Consider the following 16,405-nt stretch of genomic DNA (forward strand, 5'->3'; position numbering starts at 1 on the left):
TTAAACTGGACACACGCTCACATCCGGTTTAGGTAAATGTCAGGCTCTGTCCCAAATGGCACACTTCATGTGTACTTTCGGTCTTGTGTACATAAAATGGCCGCTGCGTGCGCATGTCCGTTAAGTCCATGAGACAGCAGGGTGTCCCATTTGTCATTTTAGGTCTCAGAAGGGTGCTCGCGAGCACCCCCTTAGCGTCTGTTATGCGCCCTTGATGCGCACTTCTGCCGATACCACGCTGGTGCGGGTTACGCAGCGGACTTCTTCCTGGCAGTCAAAGGGGCATCACGTTGTGAAACTGTGGACTCAGAGGAAGACCGTGAGGGTTTAGGGTGCCATTTAGGACAGGGCCCCTGTCGTTAAGCGACTGAAGGCAAGTGGGCGGGGCCTATGGTCCAATGATGTAAAATATTGGTGAATGTCTTGCTCTGGAGGCGGGCATATGCATAGGTATTTTCCTGTGTGACATCACAGATCCAGCCATATCAGAACGAGTCATTTCTCGAGCTTGATTAAATAAATGCATGGTTTATAATGGAGGAGGACATTTTAGAGGATGTTTTAATGGTACAAAGTCCTCTTATATGTTAAAATATCAAGGGAATTTGATTTGTCATGTCATGAACATTTTAAGAACTACACAGATACATATTTTCTGCATTATTAACTTAAAAAAAATTATGAATTTTGCATAATTTTGTTAACGTATCAAGACTAGTCTTTGTACAAACTACTTTGCATGTAAATAAACTTAATTAAAGCATTTCTCTAGCTATTATTTGTGTGTAGTTGAAGTTTCCTTTGCAATAATCTTATCTCAAACAATATATCACTGAATTAAGCCACACTTTTAAAGTGCACGCTTTACTTATTATCATATATTATCATAGAAAAACGCAAAAATTGAACACTGAGACCTCAATACTTGGTACACAGTTCACAATGACAGTAACACTCAATGAGTCGTTTTTGAGTTGAATTTAACTTAGGGTTTGAGTTTGTAGTATTTACTTCACCACAGAATCATTTTTATCAGTGAATCCCAAATTGGTTCTTCTATTTTACTTATTGCCTTGATGTTCAGGTTTGTTAATGTGCATAATGGGTGTGAAGCTGCATGACTTAATATTTCCAGGACATTTACGTCCTACGTATACGTTAACAACATAAGATTAATACATTCATTTCTAGCCGTTCCAAGGGGAACCAACATTGGAAAAAATGTTATGTGCTATTTACTTATAATATTTTTGAATAGTTGTTAAGGCTTGTCTTTAAATTGGGATTTACCTGAATAAATTAGTCAAAATCTCCTTAATTAGTTAGTCTATGAAACAATAAATGTAATATTTAATTGAAATGGGCTTTATTACTGCAAGTAATTACTTTTCATTACTGCAAGTTGGCTGATTCTGATTGGCTCAGAGAAAATGAGCAGTCATGGTAAATTTCCACATATTGTCAGTAAATCAGGTTCCCGTGTCCATAGATGTGTCACTTGTTGACGCTTTCACCCTGGAATTAGGCCTGTATAGTGACCTTCAGGTCTGGAGCAGCTTGCCCAGAACAAGTCCACCTATCTCTTAGGATGTCCAAAAATCCTCCTCAAATACTGATCGGTAACAGAGTATTGCACACATTCACAGATACAAAGTCTCTCCAAGGTTACTGGAGTTGGTTGAGCTCTGGCCCGGACCAGAAAGGTTCCCAAAACACTGATGACGTGCTTTCTTTCAGTGAGAGTACAGACAGCAGTTCAGGCAATGTTCATCTTGACTCTTTAGTGTTTCAGTAAAAGAAAACATAAAAAGGGTCAAATATAATAGAAATGAAAGACAAATCCATATTTCATATCTGGAAGCCGGGCTAAGTGAGCAAACACTATTACTGCACTCCTCAAAGACCAAAACTTTAGAAAACAACAAACAATCAGCGGTTTATCATTGATTAAGCAAAATCATTAAAAAAAAAAAAAAATGGGGGGGGGGATGGGTTGCGCGCATATACAGTAAATAAAAGGTTCTGCGTGCCTCATAAGAGGACTTGTATATTCCTTCACACACAGACGAGCGTGTCAATATATCGCTTAATGCCATTGCGGAGAGAGACTCTATTCGTTCAGGTAAAATCACAAAACAAAATGCACACAACGTGTCCCTGCTCTTAATATACAATCATAGAACATCTTTGATTTTAATAAAGTGGAAAAAAACACGAATTGATTGGTCAAAAAGCCACCCACAAATAGTCTATAAACAAAGCATCCGGCTGTCTTTGAGTTCACACGAACAACGGTTAAAGTTCGTCAGGCTACAGAAGAATACCATAATTCCTCTGTTTAACTAGGCTTAAGACATCGATAGTCACACATACCTATATCAACCCAACCACAACACAACTGGGAATAGCATGCCTTAACACAGAATCGACCACAGAGGCCTGGGGTCAGCTCCCTTTGCTGTTCGTCCAGAAATCCAAGATCAATAAGTGGATATTCGTTTATGTTTTTTTCTACGAATCTTTGCGTTGACATGTACAGTACATGTCAGCGCAAAGATTCGTAGAAAAAACTAACATGAGTGGAATTTATGGAGCTAGAAATATGACTAAATGATCTGAATTTGAATTGTATAAATCTGAATTATTGACACGTGTAATCTGAAATGTTTTTATGTCGAAATTGTATAGACACGTATTTTCAAACAGCAGATATTTTGTTCTGAATTAATAGACTGAAAATATTCAGTTTTTGAAAATACAGATTCAAGATTTCAGATGAATAAGAAATTCAGATCATCAAATTCAGTTTTCTAAAATTCAAAACGCAAAAATTCAGATCATCAAATTCAGTTTTCTAAAATTCAAAACGCAAAAATTCAGATCATCAAATTCAGTTTTCTAAAATTCAAAATGCAAAAATTCAGATCATCAAATTCAGTTTTCTAAAATTCAAAACGCAGAAATTCAGATCTTACAGAAAGTAGGTCAGGGGTCATCATCAGGTAAAAGTAAAGGGTCTCGGAAAAATCGAACTGAGCATTTTGGCCAATTACAGAGTTGCAGCTGTTTTTCTGGCGCGAGTGTGGTGGTGGTTGATGGTGGATCTCTCTTCGCTAGGCCTATAATGAATCGTCCGGAGGTAAGTGACTCTGAAACATTTATGATTTATATTAGGGTAGCACATGGAACATTTGTCTGAGCGATCTCTGGTGTTTGTTTTAAAGTATATTTTTGGGTAAACTTGATTAACGTTAGTATGGCACCGTGTGCTGTTGGGAATTTGACGTGAGGTGTCGCGTTCATATTTTATTTATTATATTGTAGACACTGTTAACGATAAAAATATCAATGATAAGAATCAATAATAATCCTATTGTCTTTTGTCGCGGACGCGACGCGTGGCACGGTTCATGTCCAGTCTAGTTTAAACGTTACTCATAATTAATGCAATTCCTGCTTCATTCTGTGATGGGAATCCACATCAGATCCAAGTTGGATGTAATGTCACTCACTTCTGTTTGTAAACTGTTTTGATCTGGTTTCCGCTCAATATCATAGACATTGACTTTTTATAAGACATTTGGCTAATTTAACGTACTCGTTCACTCAGAGCCATTACTCCACACCCTAAACGACTGTCTGGAAAATATCTAGCATTTTAAAGTAGTGGACCATTAAACAATAATAATAATAATAATAACGTTTTTAAGACTGTGTACGAGATAAAAATGATTCTGTTTAAACTGTGTTTACAGGACAGTGAAGTTGTCAGATCAGCCAGGCATTTGTTGTCTTTGCTGACTTCAGGCACTGCAGCTGGTCCCAGTCAGGATAACAACAGGTTTATTTGTATTTGTCTATTTATTTGTATTTTTTTTATTTATTATTATTTAAGGATAGTTTATGAATAAAGAAATTACTGTTATGTGTATGTGTTTGTGAATACATAGTTTTGTTGGAATTACTTAAAATTGTATGCATTGCCTGATTCAATGTCCGTAGGCAGCACATGGTTCAGCAGAGGGACGTGGTTCAGCAGAGGGACATGGTTCAGCAGAGGGCCACCATCCAAACTGAGATGACCAGGTTTTGCAACTATTTTTTATTATTTACTACTTCCATAAAGGAACATGCCGTTATTTAATGGTAGTTATTTTGGTTTGTAATTGTGCTTTTTGCCAACAGATCATTTCCTGGGTTTTTCTGCAAAGGACGGGGTAAAAGGCGAATGCTGTCTCAGACCCCTAGTAAACCCGCAAAAATATTGCCTGTTAATTTTTATTTGCTGCCTCACCAATATGAGCGAACGCCTATGGAGAATGAGCAACTGGTACACATGCAAGCTGGGTTGGGACGAAAGACAATGCATATGGATGAAAATGCAACATATGAGGAAGTATGAATAAATGATGTGTCTTGTATCTTTTAAAATTCTCTTTTACAAAGTGCAACTGACTCTGTTAGTACCTCTGTATATGTGTATATAGGCACTGAGGTGCTTTCAAGCATATTTCTACAATTTAAGCGTTACTTCACCCCTAAATGAATTATAACCGTCCATTGGCAGCTACTTGGATTGTAATGCTTCAAAAAGTTTAAAAAGAGATTGAAAAGCTAATCTATATGAAAATAGAATATTGTAATTAATGACAGAATTTTCATTCTAGGGTGAACTAACATTTTAAACACTAAGCTGTTTGTATCGTTGTTGCAGTTGAAACTAACTGATATTACATTTTTAATCAGTGTTCTTTAAGGAAAACAAAGCCTTAATGGCTACCCTGTTTTGCCTTATTTGTATTAGGTATATGCCCAGCTGAAGGAGCTCTACCCCAAATTTCAAGAAATAAAAGGCGGTTGGCTTGTCTATAAATCTTCAGGTAATCATCAGGAATATAGTGATGCACTTATTGCAACAACAACACACAAAATTTTTGATATTTTACATAATAGTTAATAATGTATTTGTGGTACAATTCTACATTTGTTTAGGAAATAACACCTTTGTTCCAAGCTTACAACATTTAATAAAAAGGACCTAATTTAAAAAAAAAAACAAAAAAAAAAACTGATCCTGCCATAACAAAAAAATAAATAATCTCCATTCCAATAGCATAATATATTTTTTGTTCAATGTTTTTGTTTTTATTTGTTTAAGGAGGATGGGGCTCCCGGAAGCTTGTTCTTATTCCACCGGATGAGAGTGGGTACAGTGCCAAATATTTGAAGGCCGCAACAAAAGGTTTTAAAGGAGTTCTTTACATAGCCCCTCTTCAAATTGAACTGGACACCACTGCTCTGCCACCCGAATCTCAAAGTTTTAATGACATGCCAAGAGAGAAGTGTCAAAAGTGTGGAATCACATATCCCTTAGTAATTCTCACAGCACACATAAAGTCTTGTGCTACCTGTGACGAAGCTGAACAGACCAGTGAGGAAGCTGAACAGACCAGTGATGAAGCTGAACAGACCAGTGATGAGGCTGAACAGACCAAACAAGTAAGATGTTAATTAGTTTATTTAATTTAAAACATAATTTGCAAGTTTAGTAAGATATTTTTCAATAAATGTTTTAAGTGTGTGAGGTGAAGGAAAAAATCTGCCAATATGTAGGTCATTCATAACCTGTACAATGCTAGCAGAACATGCGCACACACACACATTTGGATGTTTACTTTTTTCCACATCTAGTGATTATCAGTCTTAAGAATAATATTGTTACAGACAGTCATGCATGCTTGGAACAACACATAATTAAATAATTTATATGTTAAAGTAAAGTAAAGAAATATTTTAATATTTTTATTTGTTTACTCTAGGCCACTTGCCCCATCTGTCAAAAAGAAATGTCTGTTGATGTAATTGAGATCCATGCAAGTTTTTGCATAGGTGACAGGTGAGGAAATTGTATTTTGTTTGGAGGTTAATTTTTTTTAGCACAAAAAATTGATTCCCTGCAGGCAAATCAGTGACCCATACATTTACTAAGAGCTAGATGTGTGTTGTCCAATGTTATATCTCTTAACAAAGGAATAGTTCACCCAAAAATGAAAATTCTCATCATTTACTCTCACTCTCTTACTTGTTCCGAACCCCCAATATTAAAATTAATATTGTGTTTTATGTTAAAACAGGGTGTCCGCGGGGTTTTAAAAAGTATTAAAAAGTGATAAATCAAAATTGTCAAATTTAAGGCCATTAAAAGTGTTAAATGTGGTCTCAGAGGTATTATTTTTTTCCAAATTAGGTATTATTTTTTCAGACTGTCAGGTGTCCTATTCTGATTGAAATTCTATCCGCGTTCGCGTTAGTTCGTTTAAATATGGGCTTTAGCATATCTGGGCACATAATCAAAGATCTTACGTCTCCGTCTCAACGTATGTTTGATGCTGACGTCATATTCAGTGATCGTTCGGCATCATCTCAGAGCACTGCGCGCTCAACAGAAGTGGCTGGCTTACGTTTTATTTTAGACTTGCTTCAAGGCATATCTTCAACGACTATCCTCATAAGAGCAATCTTAAATGATTTATAGAAAGTCTAAAATGAACAAAAAGAGTTGTGAGAGAATGAGGCGCGATCCATAGACGTTATATAAACAGTGAGATCCGCGTGGCTGTCTGCTCTTAAAGGGACAGCAGCCAATAAAGCTTCCTGTCAGTAAAGTTAAAGAACAAAGGGAACAGAGAAAATGACTCGCTGCTCTTGACTAAATAACTTTTGTAGCTTTAATAAGGATTAACTATTTCATTTATAGTTTATGCAGTGCAGACTGCATATAACTTTGATACCTTTATTAAATATCTGTATATTTTCTAACTGTTAAGACAGGAAGGGCAGGAGTAAACATGACAATTATTATGGGTTTATGTTAGCATTGTTTTAAGTTTACTTAAATTAAAAACTGTTATATTTTTGAAGCCTAATAATAAATGTAAAAAAAGTAGCTGTATTAATATCAGTAATAAAAAAATCATTCTTAAAAAGATGCCATTTAAACAAGTATTTAAAATATACTGCCTTTATGTTGTTTCTACATTAATTTGATTAACAGTGAAATTATTATATAAAAAAATATACTAAAAACCTACAAAACATTTCTTTTTTATTGCGATTAATTGCAATTAATCACAGAAAAAAATGTTCAACAACTTATCACAGCTATAGAAATGTAATATTTGGCTCAGGTTTTGTTATTGGAAAAAAAACTAAATAATTGAATTGCTGAATTACCAATTATTAATTGAAATCAAATGTGTATGCAGTAATGCTTCTCCTTAACCAACCTTTGTGAATGTTGAGATCTATTTTACTGTGTCTGAATGATAACTTATATCGGATTTCCTCCTGGTGTCGATTCTAAATCTATTCTTTTTTGTATGTTATATATGTCAAAATCTGTGTAAATAATAGAAAGGTCGCTGATTAACACTTGCAATTCAGTGTCGTGATGGTTTTAAAAATATTCTGAAGGTAGTAAAAAAGGTATTAAAAAGTAGTAAATTTAACTTAAGGATTGCTGTATATACCCTGTAAAAGTAAGAATGTTTAATTCATTGATAACTTTTGAGGACATTCATTAATAAAGGTATTTTGTCTTTCATTGCATGCAAGTATACTAATGAAGTTTATGTATTTTATTGTAAGCCTTCAACCTCTGGAATTAAATGTGTCTATGGAAGAACCTTCTACATCTGGATGTTCTGTGCTGGTGACACATACTGGTGATTATTCAAATTCAACTGAAGCCACAAGCATGAGTTCAGGTATTCTTCCTTTTGTTTTGTTTTTTTGTTTTTTAAGTTTTGAAATGGAACAGATAAGTGTAATCATTTCGGAGATGTAACACTGAAGTAGTAGAATACACAATTAGATTCATCTGATTTGTTGACATGATGCTTCTATGTGTTTTGCAGATTGGAGAACTGAATCAGATAAAAATAAAGCAGTATTGTTGTACACAAAGGAAATAATTCGCCAACATGAGACTGGAAAGTCCCTCTTGATGACCATGGATGTGCGAATGGACAAGGAAGATCAAGACAGAGAACTTGTTGCATTCTACAAACAAAACGGGATAGAATGGGCATGCCCTGTGAAGTGCAAACTCCAAGGTGCTATTAAACAAGTGTTAATGTATTTATTGAGTGGCATTCCTATCTGTATTTTATGACTGTTTCTTTTTTGTTTGTTGCTGTAAACTGCTATAACATTCAGGGGATGCTGCCATTGGTGAAGGTGTAACCAGACACTTCTTGTCAACTGTTATTCAGAGACTTCAGCATGGCTTCCATTTTAACATGGGTATGTCAACTATTTATTACAGAACATTGACTATATTTTGTTTCATCTTTGAATCCACAATTTTACTTTAAGCCCATTGTTTTAAAACAGGAAATACTGCAAGGACATGTCTCTTTGAAGGTGAACCAGGTCATCTTGTTCCATCATCATCACAATTTCTTGTAGAGAGTGATCTGTTCCTAGTTGCAGGACGAATGATAGGACATTCATTCCTACATGGTGGACCTCGGCTGGCTGGAGTCAGCCAAGCAATACTCCATGTTCTTTTAGGAGGTTCACCTGAGACTGCAACTGTTCAAATAGAAGACTGTCCTGACCATGATATTCGTGAAACTATAAAACTGGTGTGTACATTGGTAGCATAATAATAAAAAAAAAATGATTGCATTAATATTTATATATATTTTTATTTATTTATTCTGTTCTACATGCAGCTTGATGGCGAGACTGAATTAAGTGGTGCTGAATATCAAGCTGTCCTGAACCTTAGTCTTGCTTGGGATCTCCCTGGCCCAACCAAGGAAAACCGGAAGTGGCTTTTTGAGCGCCTTTTAACACATGCGGTAGTGTTCTTTCATATTCAAAGCTATAGTGTTTTTTATTTTATTTTTTACATTTAAACTTCTGCATGGTTGTACTATAGCATTCTTTTTTCCATGTTACCTAATAATCTAAACTATGCAATACTATAGGTCATTGGAAGGAGATCACGTCAGTTAAAGCAAATACGCAAGGGACTAAAAGAAACTAGAGTGTGGCCACTCCTGATCGAACGGAAAGATGTGGATCTCTTTCCGAAAGAATTTGAAACTTCACTCACCCCATCGGTAAATATATTTGCTATAAAGTGATGCATCTGTATAGATGCATAGTACAATTGTAAAATATTTTTACATTTTAAAATAACTTTTATATTTGAATATATTTTTAAAATGTAATTTATTCCTGTGATCAAAGCGGAATTTATCATCATTCATTACTCATTAATCAGTCTTCAGTGTCACATGATCCTTCACTAATCATTCTAATATGAGGATTTGATGCTCAACACACACTTATCTACTTTATCAATGTTGAAAACAGTTGTGTGCAACTTCTTTTCAGGATTATTGAAGAATAAAAAAGTTCAAAAGAACAACATTTATCTGAAATAACGTTTTTGCAACATTATACATGAATTTACTGTGACTTTTGATAAATTTAATGCACCTTTGATGACTAAATATATTAATTTCTTTCAAAAAAAAATTTACTCTGACCCCTAACTTTTGAACTGTAGTGGTAATGTTACAGAAGCTTTCCATTTCCATTCAGAAAATTGCTGTTCTTCTGAACTTTTCTATTCACCAAATAATCCTGATTAAAAATTGTATACAACTGTTTTCAACATTAATAATGATGATAATACATGTTTGTTGATCATCATATTAGAAAGATTTGTGAAGGATCATGTGACACTGAAGACTGGAGTAATGATGATAAATTCAGCTTTGTAATCACAGAAACAAATTACACTTTACTATATTTTCAGTTAGAAAAAATATTTTAAAGTGTAAAAATATTTCACAATATTACTGTTGTTGCTGTATTTCATCAGGTAAAATCTTTTTTTTAACAATTTTTTTAAACAAAAAATAATCTTACTGTTAATTTAATAACTTTGGTCATCACTGTAGATAAGTGTATGTGTGGATGTATGTATAATACATATACATATCTACATGATATGTAGATGTGTGTATGTATTATACATGCACGTGTGTGTGTGTGTGTGTATATATATATATAGTACTGTTGTAACAGAAATATATAATTGTTTCCAGATGCTGCTTCCCTGTATCTGCTGGCCCTCTGTTAGCAGTGTGGATGAAGACGATGATGAAGATTGTTCACTAGAAGATAGATGTCGCATCTCCGGGTATTTGCGTCGTTTCATTGAGACTGGTATGTAAATCTTTACATTTTTTTTTAGGTCTTTAACATACTTCATACAATTTGCTTTATTTTACAACTACATGTTTGACCTGGATTACTATTAAGATTATTATTATTAAGGGTGTGGTAGCAGGGATGACATCAGAAAAGACTTTCCTCCCTTGTTCCTTCAAGATTTTCCTATGTGGGTTTAGTAAAATTGCACCTGTGGAAAACTTTACTATATTTTTTCTTCTACAATGTACAGTGCTCAAACCCACAATGAAAAGATAAATTAAGCATTTAATTTTTCAAAACGTGTGTGAATAAACACAATATTGTTGAACAAATGCTCAAAGTTGTCACATTATGTTCACCACAGACTTTATTGGAACTCATTAAGCCCCATTAAGAAATTCTTGAGTGAACAAGGGGTGGGGTTGACATCAGACTAATTCCACTCTATTTCTTCAATAGGAAGAACAACTAGTATTAGGAATTATGTTGTTGTTGTTGTTTTTTCTTTATCTAGCATCCAACTCTGACCTTAAGCACTTGGTGAAGTTTTGGCTGGGGTGGGAAGTGCCAGATGAAAAGATGGTAGTGGAAGTTATTAATGCAGACATGCCGAAGTCCTCCACTTGCTTCAACATGCTACGCTTACCAGGTCATTACACAGATTTCAGCCATTTTAAGGACGAACTCCTTATGTGCATTGGCACTTCTGAGTTTGGTTTTGGACTTGTTTAGATATGAAATCCAACACAGACACCATGTCTAAGTTACAGTACCATAGACATGTTTTTTGTTGTTGAAAAAATACATGTTACATGTACCTGTGTACATAAATTTAAGTTCAGTTCCAGCAGTTAATGTGTCCAGTTGATTTGGACTTCTTTAGATATGTGAAATCTTATAACAGATGACACAACGACCATGTTTAGTTATTACTGTAAGTTACAGTACCACAGTTTGTCCTGTTGTTTGGACTATTTGAGACTTTGATTTTGATGCAATTAACCTATGCCCATTCATGTAGTATTGCAATTTTATTTTTAGAAAAACCCCAATGCAATATTTTACAACAGACCTCTTTAGCTATCCATTCTATGTATAAATGAAAAAGTTCTTAAAAACAAAATACACATTGAATGTTATAGATGAATTATTTAACAAAAAGTAATTCAGTTCAAGTAGTGCAGTTAAAGTGTCGTTACTCAAGTGCTTGGCAAAACTCCACTGCAGCCATGTAAATGTCTATCCCATGGGATTGTGATGGTGACCTAGGATCCACTGTGTCCTTCAATGCTGTAAATTGCTCTGGTGTAAGTGGACATTCTACAGTAGGGACATTAACTCCAACATTTTCATCAGGAGGCAATCCACTGCTTTCCCAGTCAATATCAGCAATGCTCAGTTCCTATGGGGTAAACAAAACAACATTGTACACCATTTGTAGAGTAATCTCAGTTCCAAATACTACATTTTCATGGTTACTATAACACTAATTGAGGTGTTTAAATGCCAATGAATAAACATTTTGAATACTTGTGACCCCTGTGATTTATCATACAAAATGTTAACATGGCTTTAAGTTTGAATGCACATTAATACCTCTTCATTTTGTGGATCATCAACTGGATAGTGGATCTGACCCAATTCCCAGAGCTGGTTCGGAGACATGTTGTGTTCTGTTCTCAAAGGGTGATTATCCCACCCATCTCTGAAAAAGTTTAGATCATCTTGTAGCCTTGGTAGGAATGTATAGTGGCAACAGAAGAGATGTGTTTGGTCTGCAATATGAAGGTAGTTGGCTTCCTCAAGATAGTGTAGCACATCATAGTACACACAGGTCACTCCAGTCCACACATCTCTCCACAATCTCTCTATTCTATAAGAAAGCATCATAAAAAAAAAAAATCATTTGCAATATAATGGTTCAAACAAACATTTGGAGAATAAAGCACAATGTTGCAGAGTAGATATTTGTTTGCAACATAATACCTTCTTTACATACCTTTGGTTGTGGACACTTTTTCCTGAAATGAAACTGCTTCTCTCTGTGCCACGAACTGTGAACATTAAACGTGCAATGTCCACATTCTCAACTCCATGGTCCCCTCTGACCCTATGGTAAAGATGGTCAAGGCAATGTTTTAATACTTAACCCAGTACACACACACACACCTGTCAGTGGTCATAAAATTATGCAGAACAAATAAATTCTTACAGGTTTAGAGCAACATAAGGGTGAGTAAATGCTTTAAAAAAAATGTTTGGGTGAACTATCCCTTAAGTCATGTACGTAGTGAGGAAATGTCTACCACGATTATAGCAGCAAGCATATGTATTTTTTGATTTATCTTTATCACTCCATAACACAACTTGCCTTAGAGGGAAGCCATATCTTTCCACAGACTCTTGGAAGAAGGTCAGTGCTGTTAAGGCTGAATTGTTTGTGGCAGCACCAAGATACATTATCTGTAAAATTAGAAATTATAATATTAGTTCTAATTATCTGGTACATAATTCAAATGTTGCTTTACACTGTAGAAAAAATAAAAATCACCTTTCGTGAAAAGCCATCCACCCCTCCAAACAAGACAATGTTATACCTACAATCACAGACATCAGACCAGGGTTATCGACTGGCCCACTGGATTCAATTTTCTGCAGTATTTAGCTCCTGCTTTGGTTAAAGTCACCAACCCATAACGTTCTAGTAATCCTTAAGACAGGGCTATTCTAATCTTACCCTGGAGGGCCAATGCACTGCAGAGTTTAGCTCCAACCCTGATCAAACACACCCACCTGTGATTTTCTAATGATCCTGAAGACATTGATTAGCACGTTCAGGTGTGTTTGATCAGGGTTGGAGCTAAACTCTGCAACGCATTGGCCCTCCAGGCTAAGATTTGAATAGCCCTGCTTTAAGACCTTGATTAGCTTGTTCAAGTGTGCATGATTAAGGTTGGAGCTGATCTTTGCAGAACCTCCTCCCCCCCTAGTGCCAGAGTTTAAGAACGCTACATTAAACAAAAGTTTCCACCTTAAGACAATACAGTTAAAATGAATAAATGAGTAAAACCTTACACAGAATATTACGAATTTTACTTGCCGTATTAATTTGTGATTAGTGTCAATGTGCATCATTGATTTGGGCCCTGGCACTGAGTACGTCCTCCGGACAACACAACCCAGCTGTGTCATCCTTGATAAAACTCCCAGTGTGTCCACTCGATGAAGTGATGCCCTCACACGCTCATATTGTACCTTGTGCCCTTCAGCTTTCAAAGCACCCTTCAACATCCTGTACCCAGAGTTTGGCAATCTGGACTTAACATTAGACACTAAAATGTCTAACTCGTTATCTGTTAGTGAACTATACAGTGATCGAACCGATAGGTTGAACTCTGCCAGTCTTCTATGTACAGTCCGTTCAGATACCCCCAAAAGGTCAGCAATACACCTGACTGGCAAGTTCATCTCAAGCAAACTGGCAAGATATTCACGACCAATGACTGCTTTTGGTCGTCCACAACTACCTTGCTCGAAGTGAACAGTCATTACATGTGTCTTGTTGCTTTGTTTTTCTGCAGAAATTGCATGATGCAGACCAGTTAATCCTTCCCATATGTCCATGGGAATGATGACCTGGGGGGATACAGCACTGAGGAAAACTAGCTCCTGAACACAAATAAATTCCAAAAAGTCCACATCAACAGGCGTCCTCGCAAGCGCATGCTCCAAACGTAGACGTAGCCTGTCCAATACATGATTTAGAAGTATTTGTTCCTGTAAAAATAAAGACAAAAGTTAGCTACAGTGCCAGCCCTTAGGGAAATATGTGTATAAATGACGTGGCCAAATTGGTTACTGCTCATTAGGGACTTCTTTTGGGAAGCTGACACTTGCTCAAACATTCTTGTACATCATTTATAACAAATATGCACATGTACTCTCACACACACACACACACAAAACTATGAAACAGTAAAAAGTTGTACACCATTACTTAACAATAATCATGATTCAAAATAGAACCATTTTGTGCTGTTTGCTTAAACTTAATTTACAGCTTTTAAGATTTAATTTAAAAAAAACAAAATATTCAGTCAAGCTAGACACACCCTTCACAAAATAATGCAATGCTTTGACAAGTAAAAAAAGGATATTATTTTTGTTTTGAATCATGGTAAAACGTGTTTCCCCAAACAAACATTTGTATAAATGCTGTAAGTTAGTGGTATCAAGAAAACAGACGCGCACTGAGTGAACATGACAGTATGCGACAATATGGTTTATTGGAGTTTGGCGAGTAAATTAGCCAAATGTCTTATAAAAAGTCAATGTCTATGATATTGAGCGGAAACCAGATCAAAACAGTTTACAAACAGAAGTGAGTGACATTACATCCAACTTGGATCTGATGTGGATTCCCATCACAGAATGAAGCAGGAATTGCATTAATTATGAGTAACGTTTAAACTAGACTGGACATGAACCGTGCCACGCGTCGCGTCCGCGACAAAAGACAATAGGATTATTATTGATTCTTATCATTGATATTTTTATCGTTAACAGTGTCTACAATATAATAAATAAAATATGAACGCGACACCTCACGTCAAATTCCCAACAGCACACGGTGCCATACTAACGTTAATCAAGTTTACCCAAAAATATACTTTAAAACAAACACCAGAGATCGCTCAGACAAATGTTCCATGTGCTACCCTAATATAAATCATAAATGTTTCAGAGTCACTTACCTCCGGACGATTCATTATAGGCCTAGCGAAGAGAGATCCACCATCAACCACCACCACACTCGCGCCAGAAAAACAGCTGCAACTCTGTAATTGGCCAAAATGCTCAGTTCGATTTTTCCGAGACCCTTTACTTTTACCTGATGATGACCCCTGACCTACTTTCTGTAAGATCTGAATTTCTGCGTTTTGAATTTTAGAAAACTGAATTTGATGATCTGAATTTTTGCATTTTGAATTTTAGAAAACTGAATTTGATGATCTGAATTTTTGCGTTTTGAATTTTAGAAAACTGAATTTGATGATCTGAATTTTTGCGTTTTGAATTTTAGAAAACTGAATTTGATGATCTGAATTTCTTATTCATCTGAAATCTTGAATCTGTATTTTCAAAAACTGAATATTTTCAGTCTATTAATTCAGAACAAAATATCTGCTGTTTGAAAATACGTGTCTATACAATTTCGACATAAAAACATTTCAGATTACACGTGTCAATAATTCAGATTTATACAATTCAAATTCAGATCATTTAGTCATATTTCTAGCTCCATAGGAATTTGCACCGCAGCGCTACCAAACCTTGATGGTCGTGACAAGAACAGCATGTATAGTATTGAAGTGAATTAGATTTAAATCGCCATCATGCATGAATTAATTCTATATTTTTAGCAATTTTACATATAATAATCCACATTACACAAAACTGAAATTGCACCTCAAAATAACACAGTGTCAATATTTTTTGAGACCCCCCCCCCCCCCCCCCAAATTTCACAAATCACGTTTTCAGGGGAGCCCATGCCGAGCTCCCCCTAGCTCCCCCGTAGTTCGCACCCTGCTTTGAATGAAATGTGTGCGTGCAAATGGCTTCTCTCTCAGCTTCTTTTCTCAGTGATCCGTTACATATATGTGCATATATAAACAACTGTGTGCAATTAAAAATGAGTAAAACGATTCACAAGGTAGCCTAAACAACGGGGTCAGAGGTGGTGGTGCAGTGAACAAAGGTAGCCTTCCTCCTGTGTGTCCTACAGTCGGCGCCCTGAGGGGAGCCACGCAAAAACAGAAAACAGGACGTGTGGAGAATCTTGTTAAATCATGCCAGCCAACCTCAGCCTTTGTTCTTCACTTATGGAAAGAGCCATAATAGAAATATTTGGAAATAGGAGCCCAATTTCATATTTGATGATCAACAGAACCGAATGAACTCTGAACTGGAACAATGACACTAGTGTATTTTAGAGCTGCTTTACCTCAGAACTAAACTGTTTTCAGCATTTAATCAATATAAAGGTGACTTGACTAATTATTTTGCTGTCTCTTTCTCTTTTTTCTACATTTGTAAATAAACTGTAAAAAAATTCTTACTCTAATGTAATCGTTTAATGTTTTGTTTTTTTTCTCAGTGTGAAATA

At 35.7% G+C, this 16,405-nt stretch overlaps 1 protein-coding gene and 2 long non-coding RNA genes across 3 annotated transcripts; 1 reads left to right on the forward strand and 2 right to left on the reverse strand.

Moving 5' to 3' along the window:
- Nucleotides 1-2,635: 2,635 nt before the first annotated feature.
- LOC137044882 (uncharacterized) lies at nucleotides 2,636-10,970 on the forward strand. The gene is made up of 15 exons (XM_067421252.1): nucleotides 2,636-3,139; nucleotides 3,756-3,841; nucleotides 4,003-4,086; nucleotides 4,186-4,396; nucleotides 4,805-4,880; nucleotides 5,159-5,499; nucleotides 5,820-5,896; nucleotides 7,648-7,766; nucleotides 7,917-8,114; nucleotides 8,218-8,304; nucleotides 8,395-8,648; nucleotides 8,739-8,867; nucleotides 8,997-9,131; nucleotides 10,128-10,248; nucleotides 10,751-10,970. The coding sequence occupies exons 1-15, from the start codon at nucleotides 3,125-3,127 to the stop codon at nucleotides 10,966-10,968; spliced, it is 2,151 nt and encodes a 716-aa protein (XP_067277353.1). The 5' UTR covers nucleotides 2,636-3,124; the 3' UTR covers nucleotides 10,969-10,970.
- Nucleotides 10,971-10,992: 22 nt separating this feature from the next.
- LOC137044883 (uncharacterized) lies at nucleotides 10,993-12,348 on the reverse strand. The gene is made up of 3 exons (XR_010898647.1): nucleotides 12,236-12,348; nucleotides 11,833-12,109; nucleotides 10,993-11,638 (listed from the first exon to the last, which is right to left on the reverse strand). It is a non-coding gene; the product is annotated as an uncharacterized lncRNA (long non-coding RNA).
- Nucleotides 12,349-12,606: 258 nt separating this feature from the next.
- Nucleotides 12,607-15,111, reverse strand: LOC137044884 (uncharacterized). Its single transcript, XR_010898648.1, has 4 exons — nucleotides 14,991-15,111; nucleotides 13,337-14,013; nucleotides 12,788-12,833; nucleotides 12,607-12,699 (listed from the first exon to the last, which is right to left on the reverse strand). It is a non-coding gene; the product is annotated as an uncharacterized lncRNA (long non-coding RNA).
- Nucleotides 15,112-16,405: the final 1,294 nt, after the last annotated feature.

The sequence above is a fragment of the Pseudorasbora parva genome, chromosome 17 (assembly GCF_024679245.1).
Source record: "Pseudorasbora parva isolate DD20220531a chromosome 17, ASM2467924v1, whole genome shotgun sequence".
NCBI lineage: Eukaryota > Metazoa > Chordata > Actinopteri > Cypriniformes > Gobionidae > Pseudorasbora > Pseudorasbora parva.